This window comes from Sus scrofa, chromosome 14 (assembly GCF_054392235.1).
Source record: "Sus scrofa isolate SSC_HxYL_T2T_F1_AM1 chromosome 14, Sscrofa_HxYL_maternal_Yorkshire_Landrace_v2.0, whole genome shotgun sequence".
Taxonomy (NCBI): domain Eukaryota; kingdom Metazoa; phylum Chordata; class Mammalia; order Artiodactyla; family Suidae; genus Sus; species Sus scrofa.
This window is the reverse complement of record NC_139396.1, coordinates 102,546,230-102,573,675: the sequence shown is the minus strand read 5'-3', so window position 1 is coordinate 102,573,675 and position 27,446 is coordinate 102,546,230. Positions and strand designations below refer to the sequence as shown.

At 48.9% G+C, this 27,446-nt stretch overlaps 1 protein-coding gene and 1 long non-coding RNA gene across 8 annotated transcripts in view; both read left to right on the top strand.

Moving 5' to 3' along the window:
- DLG5 (discs large MAGUK scaffold protein 5) overlaps positions 1-27,446 on the top strand; it is a 127,828-nt gene that overhangs the window by 27,202 nt on the left and 73,180 nt on the right. For 5 of the 7 annotated variants that reach the window (XM_084994172.1, XM_084994171.1, XM_021074240.2 and 2 more), the window contains one exon: positions 24,362-24,430. The exons of the other annotated variants lie outside the window; for them this stretch is intronic. In XM_084994172.1, the coding sequence (XP_084850298.1) occupies positions 24,362-24,430 (69 nt within the window). The remainder of the gene's footprint in view (positions 1-24,361; positions 24,431-27,446) is intronic. 7 annotated transcript variants of the gene reach the window in all.
- LOC146396902 (uncharacterized) lies at positions 1,272-9,673 on the top strand. The gene is made up of 2 exons (XR_014826139.1): positions 1,272-4,390; positions 7,536-9,673. It is a non-coding gene; the product is annotated as an uncharacterized LOC146396902 (long non-coding RNA).

The window sequence follows — 27,446 nt, the reverse complement described above, 5'->3', positions numbered from 1 at the left end:
ATAAGTTTAAGAGAAAAAGTTCTCGGAGTCCCCTTGTGGTATGGCATATGGAGCTTCCCAGGCCAGGGATTCAATCAGAGCTACAGCTGCCAGCCTACACAACAGCCACAGCAACGCAGGATCCAAGCTGTGTCTGCAACATACACCACAGCTCACAGCAACGTCAGATCCTCAACCCACTGAGCAAGTCCAGGGATCGAACCCTCAGCGTGATGGTTCCTAGTCAGCTTCATTTCCGCCGCACTATGACGGGAACTCCTACTCAACTATTTTAAAATCATCAGTTCACTAGTAGTAGTAATTTTAAAGAATTGTCTAGGCAGTGGGATTATGAGTCATTTTATTTCTCGGGTTTTTCTGTTTCAGACACATTTCAAATAATACTATTTTTCCTTATGTTCTGTTTTATAAATTTTCAGATCCACCAAGAAGTTGAAAGAATAGTACAGTAAACATTTGTATAGTCTTCACCTAGATTTACCAGTGGATGACAACCTGCCTTATTTGTTTTTTTCATTCTGTCACTCTCTGTGTATTTATTCACATACAATTTTTTTTTTCCTGATTCACTTGGGAAAAAGTTGTGGATATCAGAACAGTTCACCTCTAAACACTGAAGTGTGCATCCCTTGTGAACCAGGACGTGCCCCTGCATAGCTCACCATCATTATCACACCCAAGGAATTCAGCACTGATACAATAACATCATCTACTATGCAGTCTGTTTCAGGTCTCCCTAATTGTCCTATAGATGCCTCTTACAGATTTTAAAATTCTAGTAAACATATTGTATTTGGTTATTATACTAATTTTTTAAAAAAATTGATATTTTTGTTCTTTTTTTTCCTCTCTCTCCCTCTCCCCATCCCTCCCTTCCTTCCTCCCTCCTTCCTTCCTCCTTTCCTCCCTTTCTCCACACCTGCGGCATATGGAAATTCCCAGGCTAGGGGTCAAATACGAGCTTCAGCTGCAGCCACAGCCACAGCAATGCCAGATCCAAGCTGTGTCTGCAGCCTATGCTGCAGTTTGTGGCAGCGCCCCCTCCTTAATCCACTGGGTGAGGCCAGGGATTGAACCCCCATCCTCACACTTACTATATCAGGTCCTAAACCCTCTGAGCCACAATGGTAACTCCTAAAAATAGATTATAAACTTGACTATCAGTGATTGACATATCTTCGTTAGAACACATTGTTGTGATATACATGTGTATATACACACTGCTGATTGATATCCCTTAGGCAATCTTAGAATTTTTTAACCTTGGGACTGGCCTGGGAGATGTCTTTTCTCTTTATAGAATCTGTGTTCTGAACAGTTGAGAGCCCTCTCCAGTGTCCCAGCATTGAGGTCTGCATATGTGTTCTGAATTTCCTCTGTTTATGAAATCTGACACCTCCAACTCTGGGCATTTTAAACTGTCCTGCTAAATTCTTTTAAGTGCCCAGGGCTCAAATGTACCATTGCCTGGAGTGTTGTAGGTTGTTTGACATAAAACAGAGAAAAACCAATGGCGTCTTCTACAAGGCTCAAATCCTCCTCTTCCCCTCCTCCTTCATCATGGGGTCACTGGCCTCCTTAGCTCTGGATACACTCAGAAGGGCTGATGCTGCAGTGGGGCTACTGAGAACCAAAGCCCAGCCAGGGGAGAAGGAGGGGGAGGAGGAATGTGAGCTGTGGGAGGGGAGGCCAGAGAGAGGTACCATGGTGGCCAGTGCCATTCTGTCCTGTGGAGCCAGCCCACTCAGCTGGCCCTGGGTCTCTCGGTTGAGGGCTGCCTGTGCCTCCTGTGTTGTATTGGGAGTGAGCCCTTGATTGGAGTTGGTCAGACTGACTTGAATCCAGTCTGTGGGATTGGCTCATCACTTCCTATCCCTGAACCCCTTGCCCACTCATGGGGTTGGAGTGCAGATCCAAGAAGAGAAGTCTGGTGAGTGCTTTGAAATTGCAGAGGAAGCAGGCATCCCCACCCTCAAGATCATCCATCTGGGAGGTTGGCAGGCTCCTCACCACTGGGGCTGTCAGAGAACTGGTGCAAGACAGGCTTGTTCTGGGGTGGGCAAGCGCCAGATGGGGAGGGCGAGCATAATGAAAGGTGATGTTCCCAGGGAGGGAAGTTGCAAAATGGGTCCCTAGGGAAGTCTTCTCAGATGAGGTCAGGTTGAGTCCTACTATACGGGTAGATGGGTAAACCGTGCAGCATGGGTCAGGGAGCAGAAAAGTCTGGGCAACCCTGGGCGATGAGATCGGCAATGAGAGAGCTAGTTAAGCACTGTGTGTTTGGAGGAAAGGGTTGTTTGGGATTCCGAGTTGTTCTTCCTATCTTTAAAGAAAAAAAAAAAGCTTTATTCTTTGCTGACAATAAAGCATGTACATTCATGTAGAAAGTTTAGTTAATGAAGAAGAAAAAAGAAAAGCACACACAAATCCCAGAGGTAACCCTTTGAACATTGTACTGGGGGGAAAATGGAGATTTTATTGTATGCCAAGCATTGTGCCAAATGTTATCTCATTTCATCCTCACAAAAACCCTGGGAGGTGGGTATTTTTATCATTCTTGTTTTATGAGCGAGGCAGGTGAGCCCCAGAGAGGTTAAGGAGGGTGTCCTGAGTCACACAGAACTTTTGTGAGCTGGGATTCCCAGCAGGTAGACTGGCCCCAGGGCTGTGATGGGTAATGCCTCTGTGATACTGACCACCCCTGCAGGTATCTGACAGTTTTGGTCTATGCACCCACATGCTTATACACACATAGGCTGGGCTGCAGCCCCTAAGTGGGTGATAGAGACCCCAGTCACCGTGCAATGGATATGGATAGACACGCTGGTTCTGCGCCACCGTCTTCGCCACAGCTCCCTGTACGAAAGCCTTTGGTCTGTGGCCTGGGGTTTAGAAACAGGTTTTGTGTACTTGCTCTGGTTACCTGTGGGATAGAAAGGTCAGTCTGTCTGTGGGAGGGACCCAAGATTGCCATATTTGGAAGAGAAGATAGTGGGGAGTAGGGAAGGGGATGTCCCACCTCAGGTCTAGGGGGCAGGTGGGGCCTAAAACTGCCCTCCTCCTTCCCCATCAGGTGTTGGTATTGTGTTCCCTCCAGGGAGAATTGGGAAACCAGGTAATGGTGTCTGCAGCGACTTCTAGGCCATAGAGTGTGGTTATTTTGAGGGGTTATTTTCTAGGACTTTGGTCCAAGGCATGGGATAGTCTATAGCTGTACCCATCTAGATATGGAATTCAAGAGTATTGCTGCCTGAGGGGCAGGTGCTCCTGGGACCCTTTCTTGACTCCCCTTGCCCTGGCCTGGGGCAGTCATCAGAGCCCTAGCAAGCACCTGGGTTTCCAGGGGCACTGCAAGAGCTGGCACAAGCCTCTCAGGACCTTGTTTTCCCATCTGTACAGTGGGACTGACATGCCTGTTCTCACTGTTCACCAGGGTTAGGGGAGAATGGGCTGGTGGACACAGGTTATAGGGGAGCTCAGTTCCACTCATGAGTTGTCTTCAGTGTCTCCTTACTTAGGTACTGGCAGGTAGGCAAGGTGAGGTTTCTTTATCCTCTGGCTGATAATGGAAGAGACCAAGGTTCAGAGAAGACAGCTCATGTGGTCACATGGCCTGCATCCTGACTGGGCAGCAAATGGCATACAGGTCTGGCCTTTTTTTTTTTTTTTTTTTTGTCTTTTTGCTTTTTCTAGGGCCACTCCCGCGGTATATGGAGGTTCCCAGGCTAGGGGTCTAATCAGAGCTGCGGCTACAGGCCTATGCCAGAGCCACAGCAATGCAGGATCCGAGCTGCATCTGTGACCTACACCACAGCTCACAGCAACGCTGGATCCTTAGCCCACTGAGCAAGGCCAGGGATTGAACCTGCAACCTCATGGTTCCTAGTCAGATTCGTTAACCGCTGCACCATGACGAGAACTCCAGGTCGGGCCATTCTTGTGTTCCTTAATGCAGTTATGCAGCACCTGCTGCATTCAGCCTAAGAAGAGAGCTGAATGACATGGGAAGCTAGGGCTCCAGATTTAGCTTTGTTTACCCCTACTGTGTGGCTTTAGGATGCCTCTCTGGGCCATTGGTTCAACAATCATTTATTGAGTACTTACAGTTGCCTGGCCCTGTGAGAGATGCTGGATCTGCAGAGGTGAAAGAGGTAACACCCTGGTCTCAGGGATCTCACAGTCGGGTGTAGGAGGCAGCTTGTAAACAGCTAGTGCTAATACGCTGCATCGGTAGGGCATGGTGGGGCTCTAGGCGCTCAGAGGTACGCAGTCCTGACCCTGCTGGAGTCCCCATCTCCTCATCAGTCAAATGGGTGCATTGGACCACTTGATCTTTGGAGTTCCTTCTGTCTTTTACTTTCTGTGATTTTTTTTTTTTTTGTCTTTTTAGGTCCGCACCCACGGCATATGGAGGTTCCCAGGCTAGGGGTTGAATTGGAGATGTAGCCGCTGGCCTATACCACAGCCACAGCAATGTGGGATCTGGGCAGCCTCTGTGACCTTATACCACAGCTCTCGGCAACGCTGGATCCCCAACCCACTGAGTGAGGTCAGGGATCAAACCTGCATCCTCATGGTTGCTAGTCAGATTTGTTTCTGCTGAGCCATGATGGGAACTCCATATTCTTTGATTCTTCATGAAAGCAGTGTTATTTGGGGGGCTAAAACATATCTAGCATCAGCCAAAATTTTATGTTTAAAGTGGTCCTAGGTCAGATTGGCAAGGGAGGAGCCTGTCGTGCTCTTTATCTTTTCACAAACTGTCATTTATTCCCTGATGGGCCAGATCCATTTGTTTTGTATGGGCAGGGAGTTGTTCTCACAAGTTGGCTTGGCTTATGGCTGTGTGCTGGTGCCAGCAGGCTGCTTATGGGTCATGGGATAGGGAGGGATTGAGGGCACGTGTCAGATGTGCTCTGTGAGTCTGAGCCAGGATTGAGTGTGAGTCCATTAGCTAGGAGTGTCCCTTCTTTGGGGAAGTGGCCACCACCATCTCTGGTTCCTAAGGCCGTGTCTAGAGTGTATGTGTGTCTGCCTTCTTGAGTCTGGGGCTTGTGGGCAGCACAAGTATGGACTGGCTGGGCCAGGCTGTGGGTTGTGGAGGGGATGGGGAAGGCTGGAGGCCCTCTTTCCAGGCCTCATGCTAGGGGCCTTAGTCAAGGTTGTATAGTCAGTAAGTGACAGAGCTGGAATGGACCTGAATCAGTGTTCCTGCATCCTAAAGCTCAGTGGGGAGCAAGCTTTTCAGCAAACCAGTGTGTCATTAAGATGCGTTTTCAAGAGGGTCCGTGGACTTTTGTCATGGTTTCTTGTGGAGTGATGTGTGGTGGGGATGAGATGGGAGGGGTGTAGGGTATGATCTGGTGAATTGCTGCTCTGTGCTCTACTGTATGTGAGTGTGTTGGGGGAGGAGGAAGGAGGGGAGAAAGATGTGCTCCCCACGTATGGATGAGCTGCCCAAGGTGGCAGACTCTTACCTCCTCCTCCTGTGAATTCCTGCTATGTAATAGGCTCTACTGCACACTGCTGCTGGGAAGGCGGAGGTAAACAGAAACCGCCTACTTAGAAAGTCCTCAGCAGGACTGGATACTTACTTAATTTGCAGCCCAGCACAAAGTGAAAATGCAGGTCCCCTGGCTGCTAAATGATGAAGAATTTCAAGATGACAACTGCAGAGCATGAAGCTGGGCATAGGGCCTCAGGCCTTGAGACCACACAGGCCATACACCCGTGGTGCCAGCCCTGGTCCCCGGTCTCACAGGTGCAGCCAGGCCTGGTAGATGTTGGTTAGAACCATAGACAGGTATAAGCAGGATGATCGCAGGACAGGTGATTTCCAGATGAAGAAACTGGAAAGGCTCCTTGTAGAGGTCCCACTTAAAGCTGGGCCTGGAGGGATGGCTGGGACCTGGTAGAGGGGTGGTGGAGGTATAGGCAAGACATGTGGGCATGATCAGGGAGTGATGAGCACGTGGCCCATTAGGCTGGCGGGAGACCTAGTTGGTGGGGAGAGCAATGGGTCGATTCAGGCAGGCTGGGCCCAGCCCTTGAAAAAGAAGACCCTTGAATGCTAGCATCAAGACAGGCTTTATTCTGCAGCCAGGGATTCCTGGGAGCTTGGAGATGGGCCCTGGGAGGCACTCTTGGGAGACGGTGTTTGCTGGTATTCCAGTAGCTTGGAATGACTGTGATGTTGAGACATTTGACATTTGCTATTCATTTAATCATCCTGAGCTCTTATGGATGAGGAAGCGAGGTAAGAGCGGTATTATGTACCTTTCCTGTGGTGGCAGGTGGCAGAACTGGGACCCGGGAGAGTCAGGGGAGGCAGAAGAAAGAGTTGAGCTGAGAGAGATGTCCCCAGAATGGCACTCCGCTTTGAGAAGCTGCTTCCTTTCTGTCAGTTAATCTGGTCGGTTTTTACCTCTCGGTGTTTGGCTCTGAACTGTCTTAAGTTTTTCCTTTTTTCTCATCATCAGCCTTTAGCCATGTAAAGACAAGTAGTCTGTTTCTCCAGACCTTGAATTTTTTTTCTTTTTGCAGCTCCGACATTTGTTGTGGTTTTGTGCTATATACGGTGGATCAGATATGGTTCGAACAGCCAAGATAGATGGAACTGACTTTCAACGTGTCTCATGAATGCTCTTGCGTTTTGGATTTTCCTGCACTTTAAGATGTTCACTATCTGTGGCCTCCACCCAAAGGGTCAGTCGTGCCCCTCCTCCTTGTGTGTCCATTGAATCATGTTCCCACACAATTTCAAACACCTTTTGAAAGGCTGCCCTTCCATATCCTGTGCTCCAGGACCTCATGTGACAAGTGCTAAAGTCCTTCTGCCCCCCACCCCAGGGTCAGAGGAAATAATACTTAGTGTAGAGGGACAGGGATGAAGATGAAATAGCCTGCAACTGACCCTGCCTGACCCCGTCCTGGGCCTGGAAGCTGAATCCTACACAGTCTCCCAGCCTGTCAGGTGACCTGCCAGAGTTTGGTAACTCAATACTACCTTGCTAATTGTCTGCTGAGGTCACAGCAGCCCTTGTCACCACCCACCCACCAGGACCACAGTCCCCGACTGGGCTAACTGGTTGAGCCACTGTTCTGGGCACTCATGGGAAACAAGTGGCCTTTGTGGTGAGCCAGTGGACAGAGTGGCCGTCAGCATGGGTGAGGTGGCTGCACACGCAGGCTTCTGGGCTGGGTGGGGCCCAGGAAAGCCAGCTCTGAGCTGGGAGGCCCATGGCAAACTCTGTTTTTCTTGATGGTGGGGGGCATGAAGTTGCGGGGGCTTCTCCTTTCACCATTTGGTTGTTTAAAGACCAAAGTGTTTTTGGAGTTCCTGTTGTGATGCAGTGGTTAACGAATCCGACTAGGAACCATGAAGTTGCAGGTTCGATCCCTGGCATTGCTCAGTGTGTTAAGGATCTGGCATTGCTGTGAGCTGTGGTGTAGGTCGCAGACATGGCTCGGATCCCGAGTTGCTGTGGTTCTGGCATAGGCCAGCGGGGACAGCTCCGATTAGAGCCCTAGCCTAGGAACCTCCATATGCTGTGGGAGCGGCCCTAGAAAAGGCAAAAAGACAAAATAAATAAATAAATAAATAAATAAAGACCAAAGTCTCTTCTAGTGTTTTCTAGTGCCTGTATCAGGAGACTTCATTGATTCTCCCGCCTGGCCTGGAGGTTACCTGTGGGTTGTGACCTTTCCTCATGGCTAGGTTTTACTGTGTCTCCTTAAGACACAAACACAGAGGGGAGATGAAACTTTGGAAGATTGGAATGTTTTAATTTTTGATAATTCTTTCTCAGTTATCTTGAGGGAATCTCTCCATCACTCCCTGCCAAACACAAACCTCAAACACACTACGCATTACAAAAGACCACACACCTCAAAGGAACTTGGTCAATATTAGGTGACTTGGTTTAATAAGGTTTAGTGCATGATACTTGAGAAGAAGTATATTTAGTAACAGGGGCTGGAATGGTCCTTACAGGTATCCTTGCCTCAGAATTGCATCTGCTTGAAGCTCACTGATAACATAAAGGTGGATTTGAGCACAAGCCTATCTGTCTTTTGAGACATTTTAAAGAGTCTCCAGTGAGTGATCTTAGAATGAAAAAGCGACTGGCCCTTTAAAGTGGTTCCAGAAGAATCTGTATCATTAAAACTGTGTCCAACAGTCTTGCCCACAAGTAGTAGTGATACTTTTAACCCCCTCATCTAATCTTATTTATATGGGAATTCTGCTTTCGCTGTTGACATAGTTCCCCCTCCCCAAGCAATTTTTTTTTTCCTTTTGCATATTCTTTTATGTTGTTTCCTTCTCCAGGACCTGTAGGTCATCTGGAGGGAAGCTGTGCTAACACATACTGGGACATCTACTCAGGGGATGCAGAATTGGGGAACATTCTTCCCACGTGAACCTGGCTCTGTCATTTCTCTGTGATTGACAGCAAGGGGCAGAGCAGAGAGGCTCCTGCTATATTTTGCCTCCTAGAAATTTAGCCAGCTCTTCCTGCACTTTGTATTTGCTCTGTTCTCTGGTGTTCCCGACAGTCCTCACCACCCACCTCTCTCATCTTTGATGTTGTTGCCCTGGACAGAAAGCTCGGAAAATGAAAGAACAAGTTGTAGATTCAGGATGTTTGCCCCCAAGGAAATCGCATGTTTGTACAAAATCCTCTCTGACAGTTTCCATTTAAACTAAGAAGTTGGGGGCCCAGCAGGGCCTAGGAAATATGAAAATTGGCACTTTGCTGGGCTGCATGCTAATGCTAGCTCTGTATCTGAGCTCCATCTGTCACTGGAGATTCTCATTTTTCAGATGAAAATCGCTGGCTGACCATGGGCAACCTCGCTGCTGCTGTAAGCGTGTACGCTGCATGTCGCCTTGGAGCCTGCTTGTCTGCCCCTCAAGGTCTCCTCTTTGTTTTTCTGAAATGTGATGAAATGGAACATGTTTTTAAAAATAGATGTTTTCTGGAGATGACCTGGCTGGGATTAGGGGCCATGGCGGTCTTGTTTCTGATCCATGAATCCCTTATCTCACTCATCTTGGCTGATGGGACACTGGCAAGGGCTGCTTGTATTTTTTTTTTCCCTTTTATTTCTAATTCTGTTTTTTTTTTTTTTCTTTCTTTTTTTGGCTGTGCCCAGGGCATGTAGAATTTCCTGGGCCAGGGGTCTAACTCATGCCACTGCAGTGACTACATTGGATCCTGTGCCACAAGGGAATTTCACCCTTTTTGTCCTTAATAGTATTTCCAAATATATTTCTTTTGATCATTTATTATTTTGCAGACAGGCTGAAGATTCTATAGAATTCCTTGACTGTGTTAACTATTTTTTTTATTTTTATTTTTTTGCTTTTTAGGGCCGAACCCGTGGCATATGGAATTTCCCAGGCTAGGGGTCCAATTGGATCTGTAGCCTCCAGCTTACACCACAGCCACAGCAATGCCAGATCTGAGCGGTATCTATGACCTATACCACAGCTCACGGCAACACCTGATCCTTAACCCACTGAGCTAGGCCAGGGATCGAACCTGTGTCCTCATGGATCCTAGTTAGATTTGTTTCTGCTGAGCCGCGACAGGAACTTTGGTGTTAACTAGTTTTTTTAAGAGTAATTTTTTTTCTGGTTAATAAAGCAATGCTTATTTAAAAAAAAAAAGGAAGAAAGAAAGAGAGGAGTTCCCATTGTGGCTCAGTGGGTTAAGAACCCTACATAGTGTCCATGAAGGTTCGATCCCTGGTCTCACTCATTGGGTTAAAGATCTGGCATTGCTGCAAGATGTGGCATAGGATGTAGGACAGCTCAGATCTGATGTTGCTGTGGCTGTGGTATAGGCCCCTGTTCTGATTCGACCCCTAGCCTGGGAACTTCCACATGCTGCAGATTTGGCTGTTTTTTTTTTTTTTGTTTGTTTGTTTGTTTCTTTTTTTAAAGGAAAAGATTCTAGAACTATTCATGGTAAAAAACAAACAAAAAACTGAGTTGCTTAAGTATGTACTGGGGCCTAAGGTGGTCGTGGGAGAGGGGACAGGGCTGTTCTGGAATCACACTGTGGCTGCTTAGTGGGGCAGGAGAGGGGGTGCAGACAGAAGGAGCAGGATTTGGCTTAGAGGCAGTTTAGGGGTAGTTAAAGGTGTAGGGCTCAGATGGGTACATCTGGTTCAAAGTCTGGCTGAATAATCTAGGGGTGAATCCTTAATCACCCTGATCTTTCAGAGTCCTTGCCTATAAACTGGGACTCATAGCAATACCTTTTTCGTGGAGTGCTCTGAGGTTTTTTTTTTTTGGCTATTTCTTGGGCCGCTCCCTCGGCATATGGAGGTTCCCAGGCTAGGGGTCCAATCGGAGCTATAGCCACCGGCCTATGCCAGAGCCACAGCAACATGGGAACCGAGCCGCATCTGCAACCTACACCACAGCTCACGGCAACGCCGGATCCTTAACCCACTGAGCAAGGGCAGGGACTGAACCTGCAACCTCATGGTTCCTAGTCGGATTCGTTAACCACTGCGCCACGATGGGAACTCCCTGCTCTGAGTTTTAAGTAGGATAACATACTCATTTGGTGATTTACCGTGGCTCTCCCTGTGGCTAACGTCTGTGTTAGAAAGGGCTGCACAGAGCCTGGCAAGGTAGCAACTAAATCAGTGTGGTAGGTCTGCTGTAGCAAAGTACCACAGACAGAAGGGTGGGGGTGGGATGGGGGGCTCAAACGACAGCTGTTTAATGTCGTAGTCCTGGAGGTTAGCGGTCCCCGATCAGAGTGTTGGTGGGGTTGGTTTCTTCTGAGGCCTCTCTCCTTGCCTTGTAGATGGCTGTCTTCTCTTTGTGTCCTCACAGAGTCTTTCCTCCATGGTGTGCACCTGTTTGTGTCCAGATTTTCTTTTCTTACAACGATTAGGGCCCACCCTACTGGCCTTAATTTTATTTCATTACCTCTTTTAAGAATCCTATCTCCAGATACAGTCACATGCTGAGATACTAGGGTGTTAGGACTCTGACATAAGAATTTTGGAGGGTACATATTTGGCCCTTCATAGCACTTATTTCTATTATGCATGGTTCTGTACTGATGAGGGGACCTTGAAGCTGGCTTTGATCACTCCAGCTCGCCGTGTGACCAGGCTTAGTGTGTCTCCTCTGGACATCTGCAGGACATCAGGCCTGGGCGGTATAGGGGCCCTGTAAGCTCCTGATCAGGCTGAAGTGTAACCGAAAGCGGGGATCCAGCACTTACTCTTCAAGCTTTAACTAAACGGCAACCTTGTGCCAGGGCCAGGGGCGGCAGGCACAATGATGCCAGCGTGGGGGTTTCCTTTTGACTGGAAGACACCAGGTGTGTTTGCCACCAGGGGCTACCTGCAGGTGGCTAGTGCACTGGGAGCTAGGGGGAGACCGGGAGATTTGGGGGATGCTGTGCCTTGGTTTCATTTGCTGTACTCTGTAGATAGGGATTTTGTTTTTTTCTTCTCCTTGCACAAAATAGTGACAGAGCTTCTCTAGTTATCAAGATCAACTTTCTTTCATGAGACCTGCCTGTGTGAATGATAACCCCTGTTTGTGCATTTGAAATATCCTTCCCTATTTCCTGGGGTCGCTTTGGGGCAATTTGAAGACATTCTGTGACCAGATTTCACAGCTCTTCTTTCTGTGTTTAAAGAAAGAGTGGCCATGGGCCTGTTTTCTGAGCGTTGAAGTAGAAGATTGCTTATGCCGTCAAGTTTAAGGTAAATGTGAGCACTGGATTCGCTGAAATAATAGGTGTGAAGCTGAAACATGATGGCAGGCTTTGTTGTGGGGTTTTAGGGGAGAAGGATGCCCATGATGGTTCGCCTTTATTTGGTGGGAGGTTGGAGGTGGTTGGCAGAAGAGCATATATGGCTTGAGTGTGTTGGTGCAGTGGGTCTGTAGCCCAAGGTCCTCACCCCTGCTCTGGTGAGACACAGGTGAACATTTGATACCTAAGTAGATTGCTGCAGGTAAGTGTGTGCAGCTGTCCATTCTGTAAAACATGATGAAAGGCCCCTGTTGTTTCTTTTCACCTGCTTCTGGAGGTCACCTTTTTAAAATCCACAAAAGCATTGTGACAATAAGGGTGAACCCTTCTGGGTCATGTCATCCTTATCCAGGAAAAAGGGTGCATAAAGTGTCCTAGGGCTCTTCTTGGATGGAAAAGAAGCCATCTGCTTGGGCCTAGATCTCTGAGAGCCCCCCTGAAGGGCCAAACTCTTCTTTATACTCTTTCTCAGGACCTCAAAAAAAGAGTAGATGGGAAGAGATCATTGGTCTTTTATTTTCCCCCTAGGGCTTTTTTGGTCCTGGCTATTTAAAAATGTTTGAGAAACAGATTGGATTTTAGAGTTCATTCTGATCAGTAATTCATTAGCATAAGCTTGCTAAGAATTGAGCACTTTGAAATAGTGTGGACTGGCCCTTAGGAACCACCCAGACCAGGAGCCATGTGTGCCTCCTGTCTTGCCCTTGGCAGACATCACTAATCCATCACGGGCCCCTTTCCCAGTGAGCCCAGGTGTGGCCTCATGCTCTTTCAGCACAGCACTTCAGGCAGGAGACATGGTGGTTCTTTCATGATGAACCTCTTGCCTTTTCTGGTCTAATCTAAGCCCTTCGATTGTGGTGGAGAAACCAAAGCCAACCAGTGGCCTTACTTTATTGGCAGAACATGGTTGACCTCCAGATGACCCCATCAGTTATTTCTTTGCCTTCTGTGTTCTACCTCAGCATTTGATTAGCAGAGCAGCCCCTCTGACCACTCTCTAACCCATTGTCTTCTCTAGATTTCATTCACTTTCTTCTCCTGTTCCTCTGAGTGGGCTTCCTGTGTCTCTTCCAGAAGGTCCTTCTCCTGTCCTCACAGGTCACACGAGCCAGGGTCTTGTCCTATATATGCCTAGAACAGTGCTTACAGCATGGTTGCTGTTTAGGATGTCCTAGATCTGGCCCTCCCTTTCCCTCCCTTTTTCTTAGCCAGGAACTTCACATTACTAGTTAGCCACTCTGGTCTTGTCACTCACATCCTCCAGTCTCTATGAGGTGACTCCCAAGTGGACTGCATTCGCCTGAAACTTTCTCCCTATTCTCCCTAGTTCCAGAGTCCAGTTTCCATTAGCACATTTCAACCCAGGTCTCAGCAGTGTCTCATCATCCCTCTTAACCAGACTTCTTCAGTTCTCTGCCTCTGTCAACCGCAGTACCTTCCCGCACACTGCGACCCAGCATCGTCTTCCGCTCCTCCCACCTACTCTCTCCATCCTCCCACCTCTGAAGTCTCTCGTGTCCCTGCCCAGCCCACAGGTGGTTCAGGGGAGCTCTTGTGGGAGCATTCTAACTGCCCTCTTTATTTCCAGGCCTTCTCTTTTTATAGGTGCTGGAGGAAACAGTTTCCTAAAGTTTTTTTTTTTTTTTTTTTTTTTTTTTTAATGGCCATGCAGCGTGTGGAAGTTCCTGGGCTAAGGGTCGTATCAGAGCTGCAGTTCCTGGCCTTTGCCACAGCCACGGCAACACTGGATCTGAGCTGCATCTTCAACCTACACCGGATCCTTAACCCACTGAGCCAGGGATCGAACCCATGTCTTCACAGATACTATGGTGTGTTCTTAACCTGCTGAGCCACAATGAGAACTCCCATCCCTGCTTTCTTACTCCTGTGTTCAATAAGTTCAGGAATTCTTAAGTTCTAGGACTGAGGAGCTGGGGCTTTACTTGATCAAAGTCATTATAGGATTGTGTGAAGCTTGGTGGCGTGTGGATCACGTGAAGGTCTAAAGATTTTGGATCACTTTAATGAAGAAGCAGGAAGATAAAGCCCCCCCCCCCCCCGTTTTTTCATGTGGTAAAGTAAAAAAAATTACTGTCTTAACCATTTTTTTTTTTTGTCTTTTTGCCATTTCTTGAGCCGCTCCCTCGGCATATGGAAGTTCCCAGGCTAGGGGTCTAATCGGAGCTGAAGCCGCTGGCCTACACCAGGGCCACAGCAACGCAGGATCTACACCACAGCTCACGGCAACGCCGGAATGTTAACCCACTGAGCAAGGGCAGGGATCGAACCCGCACCCTCATGGTTCCTAGTCGGATTCGTTAACCACTGCGCCAAGACGGGAACTCCCCGTCTTAACTATTTTAAGGTCACTTTCAGTGGTTTTGAAAACATAATGTTACCATCATGACCATCCATCTCCAGAACTTTTTTCATCTTGTAAAACTGAAACTGTCCCCATTAAACAGTAATTCCTCATTTTCCCCAACCCACCCAGTTTCTGACAACCACTGTTCTACTTTCTCTATGATTTTTTTTTTTTTTTTTTTTGTATTTTTTGGGCTGCACCCCTGGCATATGGAGGTTCCAGGTTATGGGTCAAATCAGAGCTGTAGCTGCTGGTCTACACCACAGCAACTTGGGATCTGAGCCGCATTTTCGACCTACACCACAGCTCACTGCAACACTGCATCCTTAATCCACCAAGTGAGGCCAGGGATTGAACCCACATCTTCATGGGTCTTAGATTCATTTCTGCTGAGCCACAACAGAAACTCCCTATTTTTGGTGGTTTTTTTTTTTTTTTTTTTTTTTGGATAGCCACCCTAAGTGGTGTGAGGTAGCATCTCATTGTAGTTTTGATTAGTATTTCCCTAATGACTAGTGATGTTTTCATGTGCTTAGTGGCTGTTTGTATCTCTTTGGAGAAATCTATCAAGTCATGCCTACTTTTTTTTTTTTCTCTTTTTATTTTATTACTCAGATGAATTTATCACATCTGTAGTTGTATAATGATCATAACAATCCCATTTCACAGGATTTCCATCCTATAACCCAAGCACATCCCCCCACCCCCAAACTGTTTCCTCTGGAGACCATAAGTTTTTCAATGTCTGTGAGTCAGCATCTGTTCTGCAAAGAAGTTCAGTCTGTCCTTTTTTCAAATTCCACATGTCAGTGAAAGCATTTGGTGTTGGTGTCTCATTGTATGGCTGATTTTACTTAAAGTCATGCCTACTTTTGAATCTTTTTTCCTTGTTGGGTTTTAGAAGTTTTCTACACTGATGTTGATTTGTCATTAGGTATGTGATTTGCAAATATTTTCTCCGATTCTTTGAGTTGTCTTTTTACTGTATTGGTAATGTCTTTCCATTCACACATTTTTAAAGTTTTCCTGAAGTTTCTGTTTTTTCTTTTATTGTTGTGTCTTTGGTGTCATATCCAAGAAATCATTGCCAAATTCATTGTTTTGAAATTTTGCCCTGTATTTTCTTCTAAGACTTTGATAGTGTTTACTCTTATCTTTAGGACTTTTATTCCTTTTGATTTAATTTTTGTAACTCATGTTAGATAAGGGTCCAAATTCATCCTTTTGCAATGTGGATATCCAATTTTCCCAGCATCATTTAAAAACACAGTCTTTCTTCATTGGATGGTCTTAGCACTTGTCAACAATTACTTGACCATTATGCAGAGGTTTTTTTCCCTGGGCTCTCTGTTCTGTTCCACTGGTCTGTATGTTTGCCTTTAAGCCAGTACCACACGGTGTGGTTTTTTTTTTTTTTTTTTTTTTTTACCAGTTACGCCTGTGGCATATGGACGTCCAATGCCAGGGATTGAATCTGAGCCACAGCTGGAGCAAGACTGGATCCTTTAACCCACTGGCCTGGCTGGGATTGGAGCCACACCTCCACAGTGACCTGAACTGCTGTAGTCAGATCTTTTTTTTTTTTTTTTTTTTTTTTGTCTTTTTAGGGCCACAACCACTGCATCCCAGGCTAGGGGTCGAATCAGAGCTATAGCTGCTGGCCTACACCAGAGCCACATCAACGTGGTATCTTAGCTGCGTCTGCAACCTGCACTACAGCTCATGGCAACACCTGATCCTTGACCCACTGAGCAAGGCCAGGGATCAAACCCTCATCCTCATGGATACGAGTCAGGTTCATTAACCACTGAGCCACAATGGGAACTCCTCTTTATTTTTCTTTTTTTGGCTGTCCCATGGCAGATGGAGTTCCCAGGCCAGGGATCAGATCCAGGCTTCAGTAGCGACCTATGCCACAGCTGCAGCAAGGCAGATACTTAGCCCACTGCATCAGGCTGGGGATTGAACTTGCATCCCAGCACTCCAGAAACACCACTGATCCCATTGCGCCACAGTAAGAACCGCCCCCCTACCATTTTGATTACTGCAGCATCATCGCCCATCAGGAAGAGTGTGAGTCCTCCAGCTTTTTCTTTTTTCCCTAGATTATTTGGCTGTTTGAAGTTCCTTAGTATGTGGCCAAATGAGGGAGAGCCCATGTCCATCCAGCTCTTGATCCTGTGCCCTTTCCCCTGTGCAGTCACTTTGTACCTCCTATCCCTATGGCAGGGGTCTTGATAGGTTCAAACTCAGCAGGAATCTTGGGGCAGGGGGAAGTATGTGGTTCTCTGTGACCTCAGAGTCCTGGGGAGCCAGACTGAGTTGCCTTGGTGGTCAGTGATAGTTCAGGCACCACACAAAGCATAGGTGGAGGTGGTGTCGATGCAGTTGAAGGAAGAGGAGACAGAAACAGCAGCTCATTGCTGATGAGGACAAGACCTTGCCTTTCCAGTTGCCTTCTTTGGCCTTTGTGGCCTGAATGTCTCCGGCCTCTCCAGCCTGGGGTGCTGTGCCCACCCTCTGGTCTGATCCCAGGGCCTTTGCATTTGCTGTTCCTCTGCCTCACAGTCTTCCTCTAGCACTCTGCTTTTCCTTCAGGTGTGGCCTCTCAGAGAGACAGACCTCTCCTGCCCTTGTACCACAGTAGCTACCTCGCCACCCCATCCCACTCACCCTCCATTTTACTCTGCTGTTGTTTTCTTCACAGCACTTACTACCTGATGTAGTTTGTATTTGTTATTAGTTCTTTCTTTCCCCACCTGCACTCCTGTGATCTCCATGAGGTCAGGGACTCTGCATCCCATTTGTCCACTAAAACTTTGGTGGATGAGTAGGCTTTGTGTTCCCAGGCAGACACATCTACCAAGGGGGGGCATCTTGTGCAGAGCACCAGCGCTCCATCTCTCTGGAAGAGTTGACTGATGCCCACGTGCAGGTGGCACTGAGGGTCATGAGAAGCCTGGGGTGCCGCCCAGTATGATGCCAAACACATAGTGATCACTATGGCTTGTTCTCTTTGAATCAGAGAACCAGAGATCTGCACAGGAGGATGGGAATGGCTTGGAATTGGCCATGGCCAGGCAGAATGGTGAAAGGGGAGACGAGGCCTCCGTATCCTGAGGGGAAGAAAACAGGTGTGGGCAGCTGGAGTCAGATATTGGGTAGGAACATTCATGATTGAGGGTCAGGTAATAGGAGTGAGAGCTGGTGCTTAGGGAGCCCTGGTCTGTGTGCCTGGCTCGGTCCTCAGGGCTTCACCTCTCTGTACTCAGTCATTCCTCATAGCCCATCATTCTTCCTCTTTCATAAACCAGGAAGTGAGGCACAGAAAGCGGAAGCAAATTGCTCAAGGTCACTGGTAAGTGAAGGGCCTGAGCCCAGGCGGTGTGGCCCAGAGCCTGCACTTGTACCAGTGATATACTGTACTTGTTCCTGTGATGGTACAGGGCAGTACATGCTTCTTGGTCATGGTCCGTGTAGGAGGAGGTAGCCTCTTCTCCCTTTACCGATACGTGGGGAGGGAGTCCAGATGGAGAGCAGGAGGGAGCCAGTCTGTCGTGACTTCCATTCCAGGGCACACGTGCCCACCGTGGGGTGTCTGGCTGCAGCACTGGAGGCTTGGCTGCTTGTGCTGCTCTGGTTTCCTGTTCCATCTTGGTGTGGCCTCTTTGCTGCTATACTAGGTGTAGCTCTGGTGAGGGTAGCAGGGCAGTGACACTGCAACTGGCCCCTCCTCCACTCTCATCTGTGTTCTTTTTTTTGTGGGTGCCCATCAGGCGTGGCCGTGTTCATAAATGATGAACGTGCCCCCTTCATCATTGCATTTTAGTCAGAGGCTCTTAAAGTCTGTCCCAGTCTCTTCCCTACCCTCCAGGGCGTAAATGACAGCCGGCCCAGCCTTCCTCTTGTGAAGCACTCCTGCTTTGGGCCTCTTTCTGTGCCTTCTAGGTCAGGTGACAACTGTCATCCAGCCTGGTCTGGCAGCACTAGCCTCCCTGTGAGTGTCTGGGAGAAGGTGCTTTCCCACCCTGAGGTGGGTGTATCAGGTGCATGAAGCAGGACTTTCTCTTTTTTTTGGCTTTTTCTAGGGCCGCTCCTGTGGCACCTGGAGGTTCCCAGGCTAGGGGTCCAATCGGAGCTGTAGCCGCCGGCCTACACCAGAGCCACAGCAATGCGGGGTCCGAGCTGCATCTGCAACCTACACCACAGCTCACGGCAACGCCGGATCCTTAACCCACTGAGCTGGGCCATGGGTCGAACCCGCAACCTCATGGTTCCTAGTTGGATTCGTTAACCACTGTGCCACGACGGGAACTCCGAAGCAGGACTTTCTTGATTGATTTCTTGGTTGACCCTCTGTGGCTGCTCCATTCTGGGGCCACCATCACCCTCTAGCTCCCTGAAATATTGGGGCTTGTCAGCCTCCAAGTATGGGTCTCAGTGTCCACAGTCAGGGGTCATGTTATTAAAAGGAAGGAATCTGAGGCCCTAAAGAGGGACATGGCTGCACTGACCCATGGTTCTGGTGGAGGGCTTCTCAGCAGCTGAAGGAGCCTACCCTCCCTGCGTCTCCCACGGGCCTTAGGCGAAGGGGAGGTGGGCTCAGCACATGACACTTTTCACCCCCTTGTCTCCTTCCCATCCCTGCAGCTCATGGAGTTGAGTATACCCAGCACAGTCCTGGGTGTTGGGGTGGGCAGGAAGTAGCAACATGTCAGGCCCATAAAGCCACGCTCATCTCCTTCTCTTCCTTCCCATGTTTAGCTCCCAAGCCCTGCTCAGCTCACAGTGTCTCTTGGTGGGTGCAGGAGGGCAGGGAGGGGGCAAGCCCATTCTAGGGGGCCTTGAGAAGTCAGTGGCAGCCCTGACTTCTCACCTGCGTGGGGGGATGGGTTCTGCCTACATCTCCTGTAGGCTAATCTGGCTTTTCTCTCCCTTCTTCCAGGAAGTCTCCTGGACTGCTAGACCTTAAAGCTGGGCAGCACTGTTGTGTTTTGGGGTCAGGAGCACATGCTTTGGGCTAGACTGCCTGGGTTTGCACCCTGTTCAGCCCCTTCACTATCTCTACCATGACCTTGAGCAAGTTACTTAATTTTTCTAACCCTTAGTTTCTTCCTCTATACAACAGCATAATGACAACCTCAGGGTTGGTGTGGGAATTAACTAAGACAACACATGTGGAATCTCATGCAGAGTTTAGCACATTGGGCACTTTGTAGTGTTCAAGACCTGTTAGCTCCCGCCATCATCATCATCTTCATTATTTAGTGAGTGCTGTACAGTCCAGCAGTTTGTCATTGTGGACTGTTTAATCTCGTCACACTAGTGGGTAATTTTATGAAAGAGAGCTTTTATTTTTTATTTATTGTCTTTTTAGCTATTTCTTGGGCCGCTCCTGCGGCATATGGAGGTTCCCAGGCTAGGGGTCGAATCGGAGCTGTAGCTGCCGGCCTACGCCAGAGCCACAGCAACACGGGATCCGAGCCGCGTCTGCGACCTACACCACAGCTCACGGCAACGCTGGATCATCAACCCACTGAGCAAGGGCAGGGACCGAACCCGCAACCTCATGGTTCCTAGTCGGATTCGTTAACCACTGTGCCACGACGGGAACTCCTGAAAGAGAGCTTTTAGTTTAGATAAGCAAAGGGTTGTGGACAGCAGGGTTGGAAGGTGTGGTTTGACCATAGGAGCAGCAGCTAATTGGCAGAATTGGGAGTTGAACCCAGAAGGCTGGCACCCTGTCGGCATCTGCTTCCTCAATCTGCAGGTGAGGGCCCCAGGCTCAGAGGGGAAGGGGCTTCCACAGGGACTCAGCAGTTGAGCAGCCTCCTGAGCCCCTTTATATGAGTCTTCTTTATACCAGTTCTGACCCAGTGCCAGGCTCGCCGAGCTCAGGAGTGTGCCAGGACCCTGATGGACAAGTGTGGGTACAGGAGTGACCGACACCCTCAGCCGTCTGTGTATGTTCAATTCTGGGCTGAGGGAGGGCTCCAGGGTAGGGCAAGTTGGCCTGGTGGTGATGTGCCCCCCCGCCCCCAGGCAGTACCTCCTGCCCTGTCTCAGAGCCCGCAGGGAAGAGCAACTTTCCTCTTTCTCCCTTCTTCCCAGGTGCTTGGGAAGGTGCGTGTCCTCCCAGTGCCCAGAGCTGTCTCGGGTCAGCGCTGTAGGCCAGTCTCTCAGCTGACCTGGAGCACAGGGAGGACTTTGCGTGCTGGCTCGAGGCTGCAACAAGCCCCTTCAGCACTGGCCATTTCATGGGGAGGAAGCATGAGTCACTGGGGCCTTTAACTGCCCCAGGTGAATGGAGGGGTGTGTTAGGGGCCCCACAGGCTATGGGAGGGGGCCTTGGAGGGCTGGGCGTTCTGTTATCGCTTGGGTGATTTTACTGGAAGTTCTTTTGAAGTTGTCTCCATGACCCAATGGGGCTGAGTCACAGAGTAAACACAATTAGCAGGGGCTGGCCTCTTGAGAAGGACACAGACAATGCTTGCGGCCCAGGCCAGGCCCTGAGGCCTCGCCAGCTCTCTCCCAGGGCCTCTGCCATAGCTTCCATGGGCATCCTACCTGCTGACTCTGGGTCAGCCATGATGTGCCTTTTGCCCAGTCCCTCTGTGGACCCCATGCCCTGGGGGCTGGTTAGAAACGCAGTCTCAGGTCCCACCCTAATCTGCATGGTCAGAGCCTGCACCTTGACCAGGTCCCCAGGTGACTGCCGTGGGAGAGAACTTCCTTGTGTCATCATTGCTCTGCTCCCGACGCCCAAGAAATCCTGGTCTCCTGCTCTGCTCTCTTTTCCCAGAAACATTTCCCAATCCTGCACCTTTCTTCGGGTCCTCTCAGGACCTCTGCATGGGCTTATCTGAATTTGTGTCGATTGTCCTGAGTGGCAGTGCCCTGCTGCCCTGTGGGGGTGGATGGGGGAGGCTGGCTCCAGTTCATCCAGTACTCTTTGTGTACGAGGTGGAGGGGATGCCTTAGGTTCAGCGCTGGGGGTACAGGTGCCTTCAGGGAACTCCGAGGTGGCCGAGAGTGAGGGGCTGTGTGGGGCAGGGGAGTGCATGTGGTGAGATGGGACCTTGTCAGCCTCCCGATTGGGTTGTGAAACCCCAGAGGTAGATGACGTCCGCCCCCACCCCCAGAAGCCATCACTTTGAAAGGCTACCGCGTGACTTTGGAGGAAAGTGACTCCTTTTGCCTTTTCCCGACAGTCCTGACCACACAGGCTTTTTAAGACAACAATAGCTGCAGAGACAAAGCATGACCAAGACAACGTCGTCTTCGGGCCTTTTTTTCCCTCTGAATGACGTCTGAGGCCCTGGGAACGTTGTAAAAACTGGGCCTTGTCCAATTTTAATCACTCTCTGGCAGCCCCACCACCAGCTCCCAGGAGCCCTGGCAGCCGACTCGGGGGAGGTGATGCCCAGAGATGCAGATAAAGATGTCACGCTGTCCCCGGGTCAGGCCCCAGAACCCCTTCAGGACTTAGGGGACTGGGAAGAGGAACAGTGTGTGTTGGTTGGCTGGTTGACTCCCCCGGCTTGGGGGGAGATGGGAAGAGAGAAGGGTGTCTGCCAAGTTTAATTAACAGTGGAAACTTGCCATGGGGGAGGAGAGAGATGATTTGAAGGGGAGGGGTGGTTTACTGGAAGATGGGGCTCTGCTGATGCCAATGATGAGAAAGAGGCAAGGCGTTCTCCAGGGAGCAGGCACCAGAGTGCTGGCCACCGTGTCACAAGCAGGGCTGGGCTCAGATCTCAGAGGTGTGAGTAGGAGAATGCATTTGTGCCTGCTATTCTGAGTAGGCGTCTTTCGAAAACTGTCCACAAACACACCAGCTGGCTAGCCTTCCTTGCTCCCCATGACAAAAAAATTAAGAAAATGACAATTGAGTGTAGAAAATAGGCATTGTGTTGCATTCTTCTTTGTTTAAAATTTTTTTTATTAAAAGTATAGTTGATTTACAATGTGCCAACTTCTCCAGTACAGCAGAGTGATTCGTTATCTATATATACATTCTTTACATTTACATCCTGTCTTTCCCAGAAGATTGGATATAGTTCCCTGGGGTATACAGTAGGACCCAGTTTCATTGTGTTGCATTCTTGTTTTTTGAGATATCAGTAGTTTGGCTAAATTGCACCCGACTTTACTTCATGGATCTTGACGCACTGCTTAATGTTAATGATATGGGAAGAGAGGGCTTTGAGAAGTTGGTGATGCTCATTGTCTTGTTGAGACAAAAAAGCAGTGATATTGAAGGGGCAGCAAAATGAATAGTGTGGGTTGAAGTTGAAAGACAGTAGTTATCTCACTGAACATTGCTTACTTCTTTTGTGAGGGTTGCACAGGGTTTTCTAGTTCCATCTCCCTTCAAGGGATGTGCAGATTGCACCTCTTATATCCCTGCCAGGTGTGCAGAGGGTGAATGTATGTGTCCTAAGAGCCCTACCACCCAGGTCTTCTCAGTCCAAGGCAGCACTGACCATTAGGCCACCCTGACCTGCAGCTTTTCTCCAGCATCTCCAGCTGTGTCAGGGCTGCTTGGGGGCCATTTGAACAAGTTGAATCCCTTTGGACAGTCTGACCATTCCCTGAACCATCCTCTTCCATCCACCCAGAGGTTCTTCAGAGATTCTTAGGAAATGCAATAATGAGGTCCCTGGTCACTCCTGGCCACTGTCCTACTTTTTGCCATTACCATAGTCCCCTTTTTTCCCTCTCTCCTTTCATCTTTTTTTCTGGGGCACACCTGCTAGCTCACCTGTACACTGTTATACCAGGCTGTCCATTTCTCTGCCTTCTGTGCATTATCTTCATTTTCTCCCCCCAAGTCCTCCCCCTGCCTCTGGTTCTTCCCTCTCCCCTGGTGGTTCCCTGTCCCCGACTTCCATGAGTTTCCCGTCTCTTCTTTCTCCCCTGCTCGCCACATCTCTTCATCCCTTTTCTTTCCCTTCTGGGGTGTGCAGGTGTAGGGTGGGGGTCAACAGTTGAGATGGGGGGAATCCCTTATATTTGACCTCACATTCCTGGTCCTGGAGCCCAAGTTCTTTTTCATTCTTGGCTGCTTTCGAACACCAAAGCCCTGAGGCTCATTCAAAGGCTTTATTGCAAAAATCTCTTCTCTGGCTCACCCACTCTCGCCCAGTACACACATCCCTTCATTGTATAGTTCTTTTGGTTCCAAGAACAAAACATTGCATTCTTCCCATTGTTTTGTTTTATTTGACCCACAATCTCTGCATGCTGTGCTTTTTTCAACTCCCATTCAGCCTCTGAGGTGGTTTGCCTGCCTTCTTACTTTTGTGTTATCTGTAGTCTTGATAAGCAAAGCACACCTTTGTTTCTATTAATCATAGAAAGTGTAATTGCTGAAATGGGACGGGGGAAAGGACCTTTTGAACTGTCTGGTTGAACCCCTTTATGTTACAGACTGAGAAACCGATTCAGAAAACTGAGGCCACTGGCCAGCTATTTGCATGTGGACGAGAGCTGCGCTCAGACTTGGGTTTCTTGACCCAGAGGTTTTTCCTGATGCCAGGCAGCTAACACTCTGGCTTTGAAGATAGTTGAATTCAAACTGTGGTGGTTGTGTGTCTGCCACCAGGAATAAGTGTCAACCAAAAAAAAAAGAAGGCATGTTACTTACTCCTTGGCTTTGGTGACAGTGCGATTGCTCATAATCTTAAGAGTAACTTCTAATAAGGGGGCAGCCACTGACCAAATTATTAAGGACTGGGCTTGAATACAGTTAGAACCTAGAAGCAGAACAGTTAGGCACAAAGAACAGAGTTCCCAGATGTTGAACTTAGGCTGTTACCCTTTGGGGAAGCCAGAATCACATTGATACAGATCTGCAGGAAGTCCTCAGACCCCATGTTACCCAGGGGCATGTTGCTCTGTTGCTAAACCTTTCCCCAGACACCCCAACAAAAAGCCAGCTGACTGACTCCAGGTTCCTTCTGCCCGTGCATAGATCAGTCGGAGGATGGCAGAAGGTGAGCCAGAAGCCTGGGCAGAAGCACCAAAGACTAGGCCCTGTACCTCCCCTGCCCGGCCCCATGGTTCCCATGTCTTGTCCCTGTTGCAGTGCTGGTTCTCAGCCAGGTGCTGACCAGTCAGCCAGTTGGTCTGACTGTGGTTTGGGGTATAGACGAAAGACCCCTTTGGGGTTAGTAACAAATGGCTTCTCTGTTTCCAGGCTCCACCTATAGCGTCTTGTCCATCATGCCCTCAGACTCAGAGAGCAGCAGCTCCCTCAGCAGTGTGGGTGAGTACTGGCTTCTTGGGCACCCCTCCCTCCTGGAGGACCCCCTTCCGCCTGAACGACCCCTACTCCTGGAGGACCCCCTCCCTCTTGGGAGGGACACTGTCTGTTGGGGGTCTGGGTATGAGCTGGGGCAGTGCTGGGTTCATGGGGTGGGAAGTTGGCCCTCACCTGTCAGAGCATTCACAGAATCATCTTCAGCTGGTTCTCTTGCTGGGGAGGTACCTGTGTTGCCATTTCTTCACTTTGTCAGGGCATAGGACTGCTTAGTGAGCCTGTTGTCCCCTGACCCCACAGGCCTTACAGTACCCAGTGACCACTGTCTAGGAGACTGGCCCCCTTTGGACAGCCTGTTGGGAGTGTGTTATCTTGGGGGCAGGAGTCACCAGTCCATGCCGAGTTGGATGTGTCTCTCTGGACATGGGTCCTGGGAACCTGTAGAGGGAAGCTGGTCCTGCTGTTACTTCACTGAAGATGGCCCAGAGGAGGGTTGCCGTGGTCTCCCAGCCTTCCCATACTTCTGTGACCTCTCCCCTGCCCCAGTGAGGCTCTGTATCCTGGTCTGACTTTGATGGGCACTTGTACCTCCAGTGGTGAGAACTGGAGTTGTGGAATTGGACAGGCTCACAGAGATCATTTGGTCTGGTTATTTCGTTTGGTCCACCATATGGACAGATGGGGAAATTGACACTCAAGAGAGGGGAAGTCTCATGCCTGGGATTCCAGAATTAGCCAGGGCCGTCCTCTCGTGTTAATCTGATTCACACTTACAGAACACCTCCAGGGTGCCAGCAGTGGGCTTGTAATATAGGGGTGACTAGGCAGATGTGGTCCCTGTGCTCTTGGGTCTTAGGGTCTATGGAGGAGGCAGTCAAATGAGTAAATACAGTGAGGTCAGAGTGATGAGAAGGGTACCACTAAGGGGGCTGTATTTGTTTTCTTGGGGTGCCCTACAAAGTGCCATAGACTGAGCGGCTCACACGGTAGAAATTTATTCTCTCACAATTCCAGAGACTATAAGTTGGAGATCAGGGTTGCAGCAAGGCCATGCATCCTCTGAAAGCACCAGGAAGGGGTCTTTTCCAGGCTCTCTCCTTCCTCTGGTGGTGTGCTGGCAGTCTTTGATCTTTGAGGTTCCTTGGCTTGTAGATGTATTGCCTCATTTGCTTCATCTTCACATGGTGTTCTCTGTGTGTGTCTCCAAATTTCCTTTTTACTTTTTTTTTTTAGGGCCACACCTGCAGCACATAGAAGATCCCAGGCTAGGGGTCGAATCGGAGCCACAGCTGCCTGTCTGTGCCACAGCCACAGAAACACAGGATCCAAGTCGCTTCTGCGACCAATACCACAGCTTACGGCAATGTCAGATCCTTAACCCACTGAGTGAGGCCAGGGATCGAACCTGCATCCTAGTCAGGTGCGATGATGGCTGAGCCACGAAGAGAACTCCCCAAATTTCCTTTTTAAAACAATACACTGTTCACTTTGGTTTAAGGGCCTGCCCTGCTCCACTATGAGCTCATCTTAACTTGATCATCTGTGGAGACCATATTTCCAAATAAGGTCACATTCACATTTACTGGGGATTGGGGCCTCAGCCTCTGTGGGGCACAATTTGTCCCCTTACAGGTCCCCTCGTCCTGTCTAGGGTTCTGGAAGGACTCTGCTGGGACAATGGTTCACTTTGTCCTGCTGGCTTTGGGCCCGAGAGAGTCAGTGATTGATGGGACTGTAGGGCTTTTGAACATGGTACTGACTTTCAGGAAGGGCATGGGTGGGGCAGTCAGGAGTGGAGCAGTAAGGTGGGGCTCTGTAAACCTGAACTGATTGAGCTCCTAGTGTACCCCTCTTGCTTCACCCTTTTCGGGCTCCCTGTTCCCTTGGGAATATGGTACAGTGATCTAGCTGGTATCTGACAAATGCATTCACTTTGACACTTCAAGGCTTAAAGTGTTACCTTTCCTAGGAGCATTTGCATTTTATTTTATTATGTTTTGTTTTTTTTAGGGCTGCACCCTCGAAGTATGGAAGTTCCCAGGCTAGGGGTCCAGTCAGAGCTTTAGCTGTGGCCTGCACCACAGCCGCAGCGACGCCAGATCAGAGCCACGTCTGCCACCTACACAGCAGCTCACGGCTATGTGGATCTTTAACCCACTGAGCCAGGCCGGGGATTGAATCTGCATCCTTACGGATACTAGTTGGGGTTCGTTATTGCTGGGCTAGGGTGGGAATTCCAGCATTTGCATTTTAAAAGGAGATTCCAAAGGGAAGTACTGCTTAAACCACAGCAAGTATTGTTTTTTTGTTTTGTTTTGTTTATGGGTTTTGTTTTTTTGTTTTTTGGGTTTTTTTTTTTGCTGCAGTATGCAGTGGCTTGATGTGGGATCTCAGTTCCCAGATCAGGGATTGAACCTGGGCCACAGTAGTGGAAGTGCTGAATCCTAACCACTAGATCACCAGGGTATTCCTTGTTTTTGTTTTTGTTTTAATTGAAGTATATTTGATTTACAGTATCGTGTTAGTTTCAGGTGTATAGCACAGTGATTCAGTTATATATATATGCGTGTGTGTGTGTGTGTGTGTCTGCATATATGTATTTTCAGAATCTTTTCCCTTATAGGTTGTTACAAAATATTGAGTATAGTTGCCTGTGCTATATAGTAGATCTTTGTTGGTTATCTATTTGATACATAGTAATGTGTATCTGCTAATTTATCCCTCCAACCCCAGGAAGTCTTGTTAATGGTGGAATTTCTGGCATAAATAGGAAGGTATTTTTTGTGCATCTTGACTTTTATATCCTTTGAAGGAGCATCAGGTCAGTGACCCACCGTTTGGCTCTTGGGACAGAGGGGTCAACAGTGTCCTGGATACTTGTTAGCAGGCAGGCTGAGAGCAGTGCTCTGCTGGTCTTTTCTGTCTGTGCCCTGGTCTTGGATACTGGAAGACCTGGTTGCATCACCTTTAGGTCAAAACCTCACCAGTTAACCGATCACCAAGTTCTCCTGCTCTTGGTTTT